Source organism: Pantherophis guttatus, chromosome 2 (genome assembly GCF_059756535.1).
Source record: "Pantherophis guttatus breed Tessera chromosome 2, ASM5975653v1, whole genome shotgun sequence".
NCBI classification, from domain to species: Eukaryota; Metazoa; Chordata; class Lepidosauria; order Squamata; family Colubridae; genus Pantherophis; species Pantherophis guttatus.
The window spans coordinates 257774165-257787319 of NC_142064.1; the positions used below are offsets into that span (position 1 = coordinate 257774165).

At 38.1% G+C, this 13155-nt stretch overlaps 1 protein-coding gene across 1 annotated transcript; it reads left to right on the forward strand.

Moving 5' to 3' along the window:
• The first annotated feature begins 10738 nt into the window (after positions 1–10738).
• LOC132711830 (vomeronasal type-2 receptor 26-like) lies at positions 10739–12864 on the forward strand. Its single transcript, XM_060691615.2, has one exon. The coding sequence runs from the start codon at positions 10739–10741 to the stop codon at positions 11660–11662; it is 924 nt and encodes a 307-aa protein (XP_060547598.2). The 3' UTR covers positions 11663–12864.
• Positions 12865–13155: the final 291 nt, after the last annotated feature.

Genomic DNA, 13155 nt, shown 5'->3' on the forward strand with positions numbered 1-13155 from the left:
GCTGGATATTGTCCACTTTTTCATCTGTCTTAAGTAGCTGTTGTTCCATCCTTTGGACTTTTTCGTCTGTCTTAGATAGTTGTTGTTCCACTTTAGTCAGTTGTTGTTCCATTCTTTGTACTGTTTGTAAAATTGTTTGTATTGGCGATTCTTTATCTTTGTCTTTTTCTTGTTGCAACATTGGCTGAATAGATCTTTGCCCACTAGATGGTGATGATGCGGGTGTAGTTGCAGCAGATCTCACTGTTGCTACTTTTCTGCTCATTTTGTAATCCAATCAAGTGAAGGAAAAAAAGGGAAAAAGGAGGGGGAAAAAAGAAAAAAAATCCAAAAAAGAGGGGAGGGAGGGGAGAAAAAGTAAAAGAGGAAAAAACAAGAACAGAAAAAAGACAAAAAATTGGTCAAATCAAGCTCTTCTGGTTCTTCCAAACCATAATTTTAAATGTTAAAAAGGAAAAGAGAAAAAAACAAAAACAGAAAAAGCAAAAAAAAGGGATCCAAAAGCAAGAAAGGATAAAAAATAAAAATAAAAAATAAAAGGCCAAAAAGATAAAAAATAAAAATAAGGGTACCAATTACAAAAAAAACAAACAAACAAACAAAAACAGAAGTTCTTCAGGCACTTGGTTGCCTTGATTCAATACAATTATATCCAAATTTTAAAAGTGTGAGAAGGGGCGAAGAAAAAAAGAAAGCTCAAAAATATAAGAATCAAAAGGAAAAAAGAGAAAGCATTCAGAGAGTGATACTTTAGTCAAGCCACAGTATTAAAAGCAATAGTTCAGGAAAAAAAAATAGCAAGTAGCAGCTCTAAGGAGCACAGTGACCTTGTATATTATTTCGAGGCTTCTATTTCAATAAGGACCAGCAAAAGCACCTGTTTAAACAATGCAGATAAACCACATTCTCCAGCTATTCACAGATCTTATCAACTTCACATACAGCCTCTTTGTTTAATCTACACTGTAGTTCTCAGCTGTCAACTTGAATAAACATAAAAACAAGTTTCTCCAGCAGATGGCAGTACACTCTCCTGCCTTTCTGCTAAAAAAGATTACCAAGAGGGAAAAAAAAAGATTTTGCAAGTTTTAAAAGAAAGAAAAGAAAGAAAAATTTCAAATCCATTCAAATATTCCAGCCAATATTCATCAGTTCTTCTCTTTAAAAAAAAAAAAAAAGCAGACAAAGATTGCAAGTCCTACTAAACTTCTCTCTTTCAATTCAGTCCCGATCTCAGTAAATAGTGAAAGTGAAGCAATGAAGCAATTAAGTCCTTTAGCTAAATAGCCAAATAGGGTAAAAAGAAAAGTTTTTTCCCCTTCTTTAGATTCACCGCTTATCTCATTTTAGATGCAATCTTCAAAACCATTTCCCCTCGGGGTGTTCTCTGTATTATTTAGAAATTGAAAGCTCTCACTGATCCGATACACTGTCACTTTCGCTCTTCAAGCTGCCCCAGCCTTGGCAGCCATTAATGGCTGCTACCCCAACACCAGAAAAAGAGCTTTCCTTGGATCAATCAGGGGATTTGTGGTACCCCTGAGATCACAGGGATGTGCAATCCACTACTGCAGTCAAAACTAGACTGCGGGGTCCCGGAAGGACTGTCTGGAATCAGGACTGTCGGCGGGGGTTTCTGGAACTCAGAAATCCCCGTCTGTGCTGCCGCGGTGTCAGCTGACCACTTCTAAAGCCATGAATGTTGTTGTTGCAAAGTTGTGTCCAGCCCAATGTGACCCCATGGACAAGGTTCCTCCAGGCCTTCCTGTCCTCTACCATTCCCCAGAGTCCATTTAATCTCACTCCTACTGCTTCAGTGACTCCATCCAGCCACCTCATTCTCTGCCGTCCCCTTCTTCTCTTGCCCTCAATTGTTCCCAGCATTAGGTTCTTCTCCAGTGAGTCCTTCCTTCCCATTAGGTGGCCAAAGTATTTGAGTTTCATCTTCAGGATTTGGCCTTCTAAACATCAGTCAGGGTTGATCTCCTCTAGGACTGACCAGTTTGATTGCCTTGCAAGGGACTCGCAGGAGTCTTCTCCAGCACCATAGCTCAAAGGCCTCAATTCTTTGGTGCTCAGTCTTTCTTATGGAAGCCATGAATATTTTGCAGCAAATCTCTAGGTCTAAAGAAGGCTTGGTGAAGAGATATCCATCTTCAGATAGGTAATACCACTTGCTAATCTAGCACTTGAATCCAACTGTTAGTCCTCTCCAGGGTGATATAACAGGAACAAATCATATCATATGATCACCACCTATACATCTACACCTGGTAGCATCCCTTATTAGCATTCTTGAGGACTGGGAAGATACGGATCTTGTATAATTCTTCTGTGTAATTTTGCCACCTCTTCTTAATCTCTTCTGCCTCTGTTTGGTCCCTGCCATTTTGGTCCTTTATCATGCCCATCTTTGCATGAAACATTCCCTTCATATCTCCAATTTTCTTGAAGATTGGACACTTTGCAAAACAACAGATCTGTAGAATTGAGTAATTTTACATCATCGGCAAAAAGAATGCAATTGCTTTTAAGTTGATCACATGAATCGTTGATGTAGAGCAAAAAAAGATGATGAAATTTCTTATGTTGCAGTGAGAACAACTTCTACCACATTCTACCCTTCTTGTTGGCTGTTCATGAAGTCAACCAGAATTCAAGGCTCTTACCCAACATCACCCTGGGCTACAACATCTATGAGAATTTTTTCAGTGCAAGAATGACATATGAGGCCATGCTGGATGTGCTGTCTACAGGACAGGAGAACATCCCAAACTACAGATGTGGAAAAGAAAAGAACCTGCTGGCGATTCTTGAAGAGATGGATTCTGAACTCTTTGATCATATTTCCAATGTCTTGAGCATCTATAAATTTCCACAGGTATAAAGCCAAATGAAATTAATTCTGTGTTGTAAAATGTTCAGATTTGCCTAGAAGGCAGCAGTTGTATATATTTCTCCAAATAAATTGAAAGTCAGAGAGTAAATATTAGAAGAGATTAAATATTTTTTAATTCACAAAATTGTCTCTGTGTGTATACATATATATGTTTGTATGTGTATATGTATGTATGTATATGTATGCTATATACACACACACACATAGATACACACACATGTATATGTATGTGTGTGTGTGTATGTGTGTGTATCTTTATATACATTCAGTGCTGGGCTGCTGCCGGTTCCGATCAGTTCTAGTGAACCAGTAGTTCTGGCGATCATTTGTCCCTGTCCATGTCACCTGCCCCCATCCTATCCTGTCCTATAATTCCACGTTTCTCAGCTCAGATGATTTGCGTGGCATGGTGGATTTCTTTGCCTCAGCTGTTTTACTTACTGTGCCCTAGAAGGTAAGCTGTAAAATTGGTGTATTTTGAATGCTGCACATGCGCACAAAGCACATGCTCACAGAAACACAGAGACACAAACACATATGTGGTTGGACTAGAAGACTTTCCAGCTCTATTCTGATTGACTAATTGAATGAGGGGATGGGTGACCCACAGAGTTATAATTTGACCAGAAGAGTGTACTCTATGATGACCACCAATGAACATCACCCACAGATAATTCAGAGCTCCCTGGTTTCAAAGGGAGCATACAAGACAACAGGACAGGACATCAAGGAAACTAGCAAAATTCATGCAGTTATCATTTGAAGTGTCTCTCAGCACTGTGGAAAGGTCCTTAGATTTACAATCTGACTTTTATCATTAAAACTGGTACAAACTACCAATACCTTTTCTTTCATCTTAGATCAACTACAGTGTCATCAACCAGATGGCTGAGCAAAATTATCGTTTTCCTTTTTCATATCGGATGACCCCAAACCAAGAACCTCCTGACTCAGCAATCATCCAGCTGCTCCTGCAGTTCCAATGGACGTGGATCGGTGTCCTTTCTCGGGACAATGAAAGAGGAGAAAAATTCAAAAGACGCTTGGAAGTTCTAGCTCTAAAAAGTGGGATTTGCATTGTCCTCTCAGGAACCGTCCCAGAAGGAAATATGCAGAAAAGTGCTGGAGAAACTCTCATACAAGAAAAAAGGAAAACGTTCCTTTCTCTAATCAAGAGTCAAATAAAAATTATAGTATGCCAACTGGATTTTCAGGCCTCGGGAATCTTAGCAGTAATAATACAAACGATGGATAAATCCATTGTGGGAAGGGTGTGGATTGCAACAACTTTGACAGCTTCAGGTGTAGGTATTTTTGACCTCTGGGTTGATCTCAAAAATAAATATGCTTTGTTTTCCTTCCTCCTCCAGACAAAGAGAAGGACTCAGTATTATGACATTAACTCTTATGCATCCATGGTCTTATCGTATGGAAAGGAAGCGTTCCAATGTTCTTATTCAAGTCCTGTGTTATCTAAGAAAGTTTGGAAAAAATGCAGAGAAAAAGAGAATTGGGAATTCCCACCCCATGATGTGATTGCAAGAATCCTGTCTCAGGATTCCTCCAGTATTTTCCAAATAATTCAAATTGTGGCCTGGGTCCTCAGTGCTGCCTCTTCCTCCCAACGGAGTAAGAGGAGAATGCAAGTTGGAGACCATCAACCACCGCAGATTGTACAGCCATGGCAGGTAAGTCTTCTCCCTTGACGTTCCACGGATTCTCCCATTCCAATTCCTCAATGTTAACTTAGATGTAGAAAGGGGTGAGATATTCCAAAGAGCAGTTGCCCAGTTTGTGGTATTTGAGAGTGAGTGTCAATCCTCAAGCTGACCTGACCGAGGCCATTTTAATGCTTCGGTGTTGCCACACTGGAGCTGAGGGATATGGAGGGGGAAATAGAGATATCTGGGGTTTTGTAGCCAAAACAAAATACTTTCTCCTGGGAACCAAGGACATTCCCACCGATGGCCAGAGGGAGGATGAGTGAAGTCACCAGGCAACCGGATGACACCTTGATTGGACCATGTGACTGATTGATTGGAAAGAGGAGGAAAACTTTTACTTTTAATTCGGTGAAAACTGTGGGAACATTTAGAGTCAGCTTTCACCAGCCTATGCCTATATGATACAGTATGTCTAATAAAACTGATATTTGAGGAAACTGCTTGCCTCAGAGTCCTGTTTGCTATGGGCGTATTACTTGGAACCCTGACATTAAACAGTCTCTAAATGTTTTTTCCTTTTTTCAAGTTTTTTATTTTTTAATTTTTTAGAAACATATCAATGTGTGAACAGTGTGGAACCTGAGTGACTTACATTTTGGTACAAATCAAATAATATTCATCATATTTACTACAGTTGACAAGCATCTATACTTCTGGCAATAGTACACATATTTTTGTTGAATTATAATTTCACATTATTAGCTATTCCATATTTCTATATGTTGTTTTTATGCCAATCACCATATTCTGAGTGTCATTCCTTTTACTACAAATAAAATATTAATAATCATATTTGTTACTTTTAACAGGCTTATATGGTTCTAAGAGTAATACATATATTTATGTTAAATTATAATCTTCCATTATTTAATTATTCAATATTTCAATATGTTATTTTTATGCCAATCACCATATCATTCAAACATTCTTAATAGTACCATCGTTCACATTCTGATTTCCCCTCTTATTATTACTTCAACTTATTATATAAAGATGTCTATTCCATTAATTCCCCTCTCTCTAGTTTCCGTCCCCTTTCTAATTTTTAATTTTCCCACTATTATATTGAAACATATGGTTCATATGGTTGCCCACGTCTCTTTTTGAAAGCCTCCGATGATGGAGCACTCACAACTTCTGAAGGCAAGCTATTCCATTGGTTGATTGCTCTCACCGTTAGGAAATTTCTCTTTAGTTCTAGGTTGCTTCTCTTATTCGTTAGTTTCCAACCATTGTTTCTTGTCTTGCGTATTGGTGCTTTGGGAAATATTTTGACCCCTTCATTAATATCAAAGATGTTAATATTTCAGCCCCTCAAATATTAGAAAAGTGGTATCATTTCTCCCCAATCCTTCATTTCCTTAGACTAGACCAGGGGTGGGTTCTACTTACCTTTACTACCGGTTCGCAGTGGGGCCGCGCGCATGCGTTTACTTCACTCACTCGAGTGCGCTCTTCTACACATACACAGAAGCTTCTTCTTTTTTTAAAAAAAATGAATTTTATTATTTTTTCCAAGTTAAAATCAACATAAGACAAAAACATTGATTATACATAAAAACAAAAACCATACATTCCCCTCCCTTCCTCCCCCATTCATAATACTAAACATACAAACACGTCTATCCCGGCAGATAATATTCCTGCCCTCATTAATAAGTAATTATGCCCACAACACAGAATGGAGTAAGTAATCCCCAAATATGGTTTTCATACAATTATCTTTCAATCTAGATAAGTATATCTCTCCTCATATTGACTTAGGCCCTCATTTCATCTCAATCCTTTTATTCAACCACTGATACCAACTGTCCCAACTTTGAAAAAATTCAGAATCCTCTTTTTCTTTCAACATGTACATCATTCTGTCCACCTCAGCGCACTCTAATACTTTATTTATCATTTGGGCACTAGCCAGTATCTCTTTTTCTTTCCACTGTTGGGCGAACACTATTCTAGCTGTGACTAAAACATGTAGAGTGAGATAACATTTTTTTCTTACTCAGCCCCTCTGGGCGAATACCTAGTAAATATATCTCAGGTTTCCATTGGAGGTTCACATTAGTAATTTCCTTAATCCAATTCTTAATCCTTCTCCAATACTTCTTTGCCATTATAGAAGTCCACCATTGATGGAAATACGTATCTCTGGTTTTCCCACATTTCCAACATAACTCTGATGCACCCGGAAACATTTTAGCAATTCTTGCTGGTGGGAGGTGCCACCTATTTCAACATTTTATATGCATTTTCCTTGAAAGACGTTGCCATAGTCATTTTAATATTTCCCCCCCACATTTGTTGCCATTTATCTAAAAGAATCGAGTACCCAAAATTCCTCCCCCAGGCAATCATAGTGTCTTTTACAACCTCCTCTCCTATCATTCGCTCAAGCAATTGTGCATACATTTTGGTTATGTATTTCTGGTCCTCTCCCAATAATATTTTATCAAAACTCTGTTCCATCACATATATCCCATAATTATCTCTATCTCTCCTGTAACGAGGTTGAACTGTATCGTAGGTCCACACATGCACAGAAGTGTTTTGATGATGTTGGGGTTGGTGGGCGGAGCCTCCTGACAATTTTACTACCGGTTCTATAGAACTAGTGTGAACTGGGGGCAATACACCACTGGACTAGACATACCAAATTCCAGTAACTGTCCTTTTTAAGTTTTAGCCTCCAGCCACCTAATCATTTTTGTTGCTCATCTCTACAGCCTTTCCAGAGTTTCAATATCTTTTGTACATAGTGTTGACTAGAACTGGATGCAGTATTCTAAATGTGGTCTTACTAAGGCTTTGTAAAGTGATATTAGAACTTCATGTGATCTTAATTCAATCCCTTTATTAACACAGCCTAGGATTGCATTGGCATTTTTGTCTGCTGCCACACATTGTTGGCTCATATTTAAGTAATTGTCCACTAGGACTCCAAGATCCTTCTCACAGTTACTGGCAATAAGCCAAGTTTCAAATAGTCTGTACCTATACTGTTGGTTTTTCCTGCCTAAGTGTAAAACCTTACTTTTATCTATGTTGAATTTCATTTGGTTAGTTAGGGGCCCATGTTCAATTTGTCAAGATCTTTTTGGATTTTGAGCTTGTCTTTTGGGGGCAAAAGACAAGCTGCCAGCTTAGTGTCATCTTCAAATTTGATCAATTCCCTTTCAATTCCCTCACCTAGATCTTGTTTGAAGATGTTGACGAGTGCTGGGCCTAAAACGGAAGCGTGGGGTACCCCAATACTTCTTTCTCTCCATGTGGATGAGGGTCCCCAGAGGACTACATGTTGAATATAATTTGTCACACAGTTACAAAGCCACCTGTTGGTGATGTTATCTATATTATGTTTTCAAGAATGTGAGATAAATACCATAATTTTTGGACTATAAGACGCACATTAATTTAGAAAAGGAAAAAAAAAGTTTTTGGCCTCTGTGCGGTCCTTTTTTTTTTTTTTTTTGGCCCTTTTTTTTTGGCCCTTTTCTAGCCTTTTTCCAGCCTGTTTTTGGGGCTTTTTTTCCCCCGTTTTTGAGGCTTTTTTCATCCCCCCAAAAAACCTTTAAAACAGGCCGAAAAAAGCCTCAAAAAGAGCCTGAAGAAAGGTCCAAAATGGGCCAAAATAGGCCGCAAAAACGCTGAATAAAGGCTGAAAATGGGGTGTGTGGAGACCAAAAATAGCCAGGTGGGTGAGGCGTCAGCAATATTTGGTCTATAAGACGCATAGACATTTTCATTTTATGAAAATGTGCATCTTATACTCCGAAATATATGGTATTTGAAAAAGAGCTGTAAATTCCTGGAGTATGAATGAAAGAAGCTTCCCATAAAATGTTGAATCAATCTGTTTCAGACTGCAGTGATGATTTGAAGAGGTTGAAATATTAAGAGTACGTCTAATCCAGAATAATAACAAGAAAAAGAAATTGAATAAAGGCTCAAACTATAATGGTTCTTTTTCTATGTTTCTGCAGCTTCATAGGTTCCTGAGAAATTTCCAACATCACAATATTTCCAGAGATGGGATTTCTTTTGATGAAAATGGAGTTCCTGTTGGTGACTTTGATATCATGCAGTGGACATCCGTTTTGAACAAATCAGTTGCAGGGGTGAAAATTGGGAATGTAGAAAGACAAGCCTCCTCGGAAGTCAAGATTTCTGTTAATCAAAGTACCGTCCAATGGCCAACTTTATTTAACAAAGTAATTGAGGCTGCTTGGATTTTGCTATTTATCTCCATCTGCTCAGAAATAATTCTTATTGAGGCCAATTGAGATAACTCCCATATAAGAGAACTTAAAGCCTCATTAATTTATATCATTTTACTTTAGAGGTTTTACAATAATCTACCACACACTGGAACCTGCTGTATTGTATTGCAGGATTTGCAATCTACATTATTAAACTGGGATATGTTGCCATAATTTATAGTACATCAAATTATCTTGTTTTCAGTAAGAGAAAATCCAGAATGTCTATGGAGATTCTCAGTCATTTGGGTCATGATTGTGCCAAAGGTGCTTTTTCAAAAGGCACCTGGACTTTGTTTTCCCTTGAAGATGTTTCACTTCTCATCCAAGAAGCTTCTTCAGTTCTGACTGAATGGTGGAGGATGGAAAGACTTGGAACTGTTGAAAAGACTGTGTTGTATAGGATATAGATTCAGCAATTGCAGGAAGATTCCACACCCATTTGCACTATTCAGGTGACCCTGAGGGCACAGATAAATTCCAAGTGGCCTCAACAACTTTCAGAAAGACTGCTAATGACCAAATGACTGTAAGAAATATAAATCCTTCCATACTTCACTATTCAGTCAGAACTGAAGAAGCTTCTGGAATGAGAAGTGGAACATCTTCAAGGGAAAACAAAGATCAGTTGTCTTTTGAAAAAGCATCTTTTGGAGAAAAATCCAGAATATGAAGGATTTAGTCCACTGAATTGCATAAGAAAAAGATATCACTAAGAATGTGGTGAAGGAAATGAGGGCAGCTAAAAAACTCATTTACATATGATGATACAATGATCAGTTGTAGGAGAGAAAGATAGGGACTCTAGAGAAAGCTAGATATTGGAGGTTTCCAGAGAAAGCAAAGAAGGAGAAAAAATACATACCATATTTTTTGGAGTATAAAATGCACCTTAATTTTGGGGGAGGAAATAAGAAAAAAAAATCTGCCTCTGGCTACCAGCATCCATCCGTATTCATCTGGATAGTGTCCTGTTGGTGTGTGAGAGAGTTGAGGGCTGTTTGGAAATTGAAACAGTATTTGCTGTGTGAGCAACAAGGAAGGAGCCTCTGCATGGCTTACAGTAGGTCAATTGTTCTAAAGCTGCATGCTGTGCTGATCTCTGAAACTGAAACTGAAATTCCTCTCCTCTGCTTGTGTTTTCCTTTGCTGCTCCATGCCTCACGTTATTAACTACATTCAGTGTATAAGACGCAATTAAAGTTCATGCTACTACTTCTGGACTGATTTTGCTCAATGTGCTCCTGAGCTTCTGGAAGCCACTTGATTTCAGTAAATCCTTTTAATTCATATATTACCCTGACTAATGTTTCTGTTTATGTTTAGATGGTGCCTTATTCAAGATGTACAGAAAGTTGCTCCCCAGGTTATGCCAAGCTTGTGAGAGACGGAGCCCCAGTTTGCTGCTACGACTGTTCTCTGTGTATGGAAGGAACATTCTCTCGGCAAGAAGGTACAGTAGGTGGATCCAAAAAAAAAAAAATCAGGATAAAATCAATATACTATCTTGTTTTTTGGTGGAGTGTTTGATAAATAAGTAAGAAAAACATTAATTTCTTGAAGGCATCCACAAACATCAAAGAATTGACACTATCGCATCCACATGATGATGTGAGCATTAAAATAAATAATGAAAGGTTGCTGATTTCTACTGAGTTGTTACTTTTTTGCTTTGTTTTGGGAAAGAGGACAAATTTTGAGAGCTGATCATCACATTCATCTTCAGCCTTTAAAAAGAGTGTTAACTAATGTCGTATTGTATGGATATCCCTGGGGAGAAATATTATATTATTCCTTGAAAATGAAGTAATTGATTTCTGATGTGGTTTTTATGGTCCTACAACTACAGAAACAGATTCATGCTAACCCTTTTTTTCTCAGATGCAGCCCATTGTGAAAAGTGTCCAGATGACCAGTATTCCAATAAGAAGCGAGATCAGTGTGTCCCCAAAAATATAAGCTTCTTATCCTATGAAGAATTGTTGGGACTCATCCTGGCTTTCTTTGCCATTGCTTTGTCCCTAACCACCGCCTTTATTCTGGGAATCTTCATGAAATACCGAGACACTCCCATAGTCAAAGCCAACAACTGTGAACTCACCTACATCCTCCTGGTTTCACTCCTGCTTTCTTTCTTGACCTCCCTTCTATTCATCGGTCACCCCGTGAAAATGACCTGTCTCCTTCGACAAACCATTTTCAGTGTTGTTTTCTCAATTGCTGTGTCTTCCTTGCTGGCCAAGACTGTCATGGTGGTGGTGGCCTTTCTGGCCACAAAGCCAGGCAGCAGCATGAGGAAATGGCTGGGGAAGAGTCTGGCCAACTCTATTGTTTTATCCTGCTCTGGTATTCAAGTAGGCCTCTGTATGATGTGGCTGGGAGTCTTTCCCCCATTCCCAGATTCTGACTTTCATTCCCACCCAGAACACATCCTGCTGCAGTGCAATGAAGGCTCTGTCACCATGTTCTACTCTGCTCTTGGCTACATGGGTCTTTTGGCTGCCATCTGTTTCTTGGTGGCATTTCTGGCTCGAAATCTGCCAGGGGCTTTTAACGAAGCCAAACTGATCACCTTCAGCATGTTGGTTTTTTGTAGCGTTTGGATCTCCTTTGTTCCCACATATCTGAGCACCAAGGGGAAATACATGGTAGCCGTGCAGATCTTCTCCATCCTGGCCTCTGGCCTGGGTTTACTGGGCTGCATCTTTATCCCCAAATGCTACATTATTATCCTGAGACCTGACATGAACACCAAAGAACATCTCATGATAAAAAATCATTAAGTCTCCTTGTGTTGATGTTTATTTTTGTACAGTTTACATGCAGCATAAAATCACATACTTTGAAATAATGTTTTATCTGTTGTTGCTTATCTTTCTTCATTCCATGTGAATTTTGAATTATAATAATTGAGTAGTAAAGTTGCTAAAACAACTCAAAATATCTGAAATAATCATATCCTTCAATTGTTCTAATCTGATTATGACATAAATAAAACTGTTACCAGAGATGTTCTGATATGGTTTTAGATTAAATTAAAAACTATGGCTAATGATGACATTTGTTTTTGTTACTATATAGGTTGGTGTGCTGGTGTTATATTTTATTTTCTGGGGTGATGTTCTGAATTTGTTTTAAAAAATAGTTAATTTCAAATACTGTATATATTTGATTGATCTCTTCTGGCTTGATAATGTAAAATCATTCATACTTAGATAAATGAGATAGATAGATAGATAGATAGATAGATAGATAGATAGATAGATAGACAGACAGACAGACAGACAGACAGACAGACAGACAGACAGACAGACAGACAGACAGACAGACAGACATGGATGGGAGACATCAAGAAAGAGAAAAATAGAGAGACAGATAATATTTTACATATTAAGAACAGATAAAATATCAATATGAACATTGGAGCAACTTTAATTTCTTTCTCCATCCCTTTGAATAAATTAATGAGACTAATTATTGTTTTTGACAGTCTTCAATCAAAAGAAAAATATGTACAACTCTGAATGATTTGGGGGAGAAATCATGTAGACATGCTGTGACAATGAAGATGTGCTTATGAGTATTAAAATTGGTTCCTCTTTTTATCCATATCCATATCCATTTCTACATACAGTGTACAGTGTATATACAGTGTACATACACATACAGTGTCTGTGTATCTCTGTGTGTGTCCTGCCAACCTAACCATTCAAAAGCATGTTAATGCAAGTAAATAAATAGGTACCACTTCAGTAGGAAAGTAACAATGTTTTGTGCATCTTTAGTGCATAGTCATGCCAGCCAAATGACCATGGAAGCAACTTCAGATAAAGGCTCTTCATTTTGTGAATCAAAGATGAGCACCGCCCCTTGGGTTGGTCATGAGTGATAGGGGAAATCTTTACCTATACCCTCCTAAACCTTTACCTATAAATATATAAATTTGTTTTTGTGCATGTGTCTTTTCTTTGTCTTTGTCTTTTTGTCAGTCAGCCCTTCATTGTATTACAGATTAGGAAAGCTATATCATATAATTCAGTACTACTTTTATCTGACGTTGTCTTGGTAATGGTCTGTGATTTCTGTCATTGTAGTGTCGAATCTATCTAGCCACTTTGGGTTATCTGCAAAAATGAGAAACATTTCCTCTCTCCAATTGTTTACCAAATCAAAGTGTCCAGAACCCAGCACTCAACAAGAATGAACTCAACAAGAATAAAATGGTATACGGTTACCTGCCTAAGCAGAGAGTTGGACTAGAAGACTTCCAAGGTCC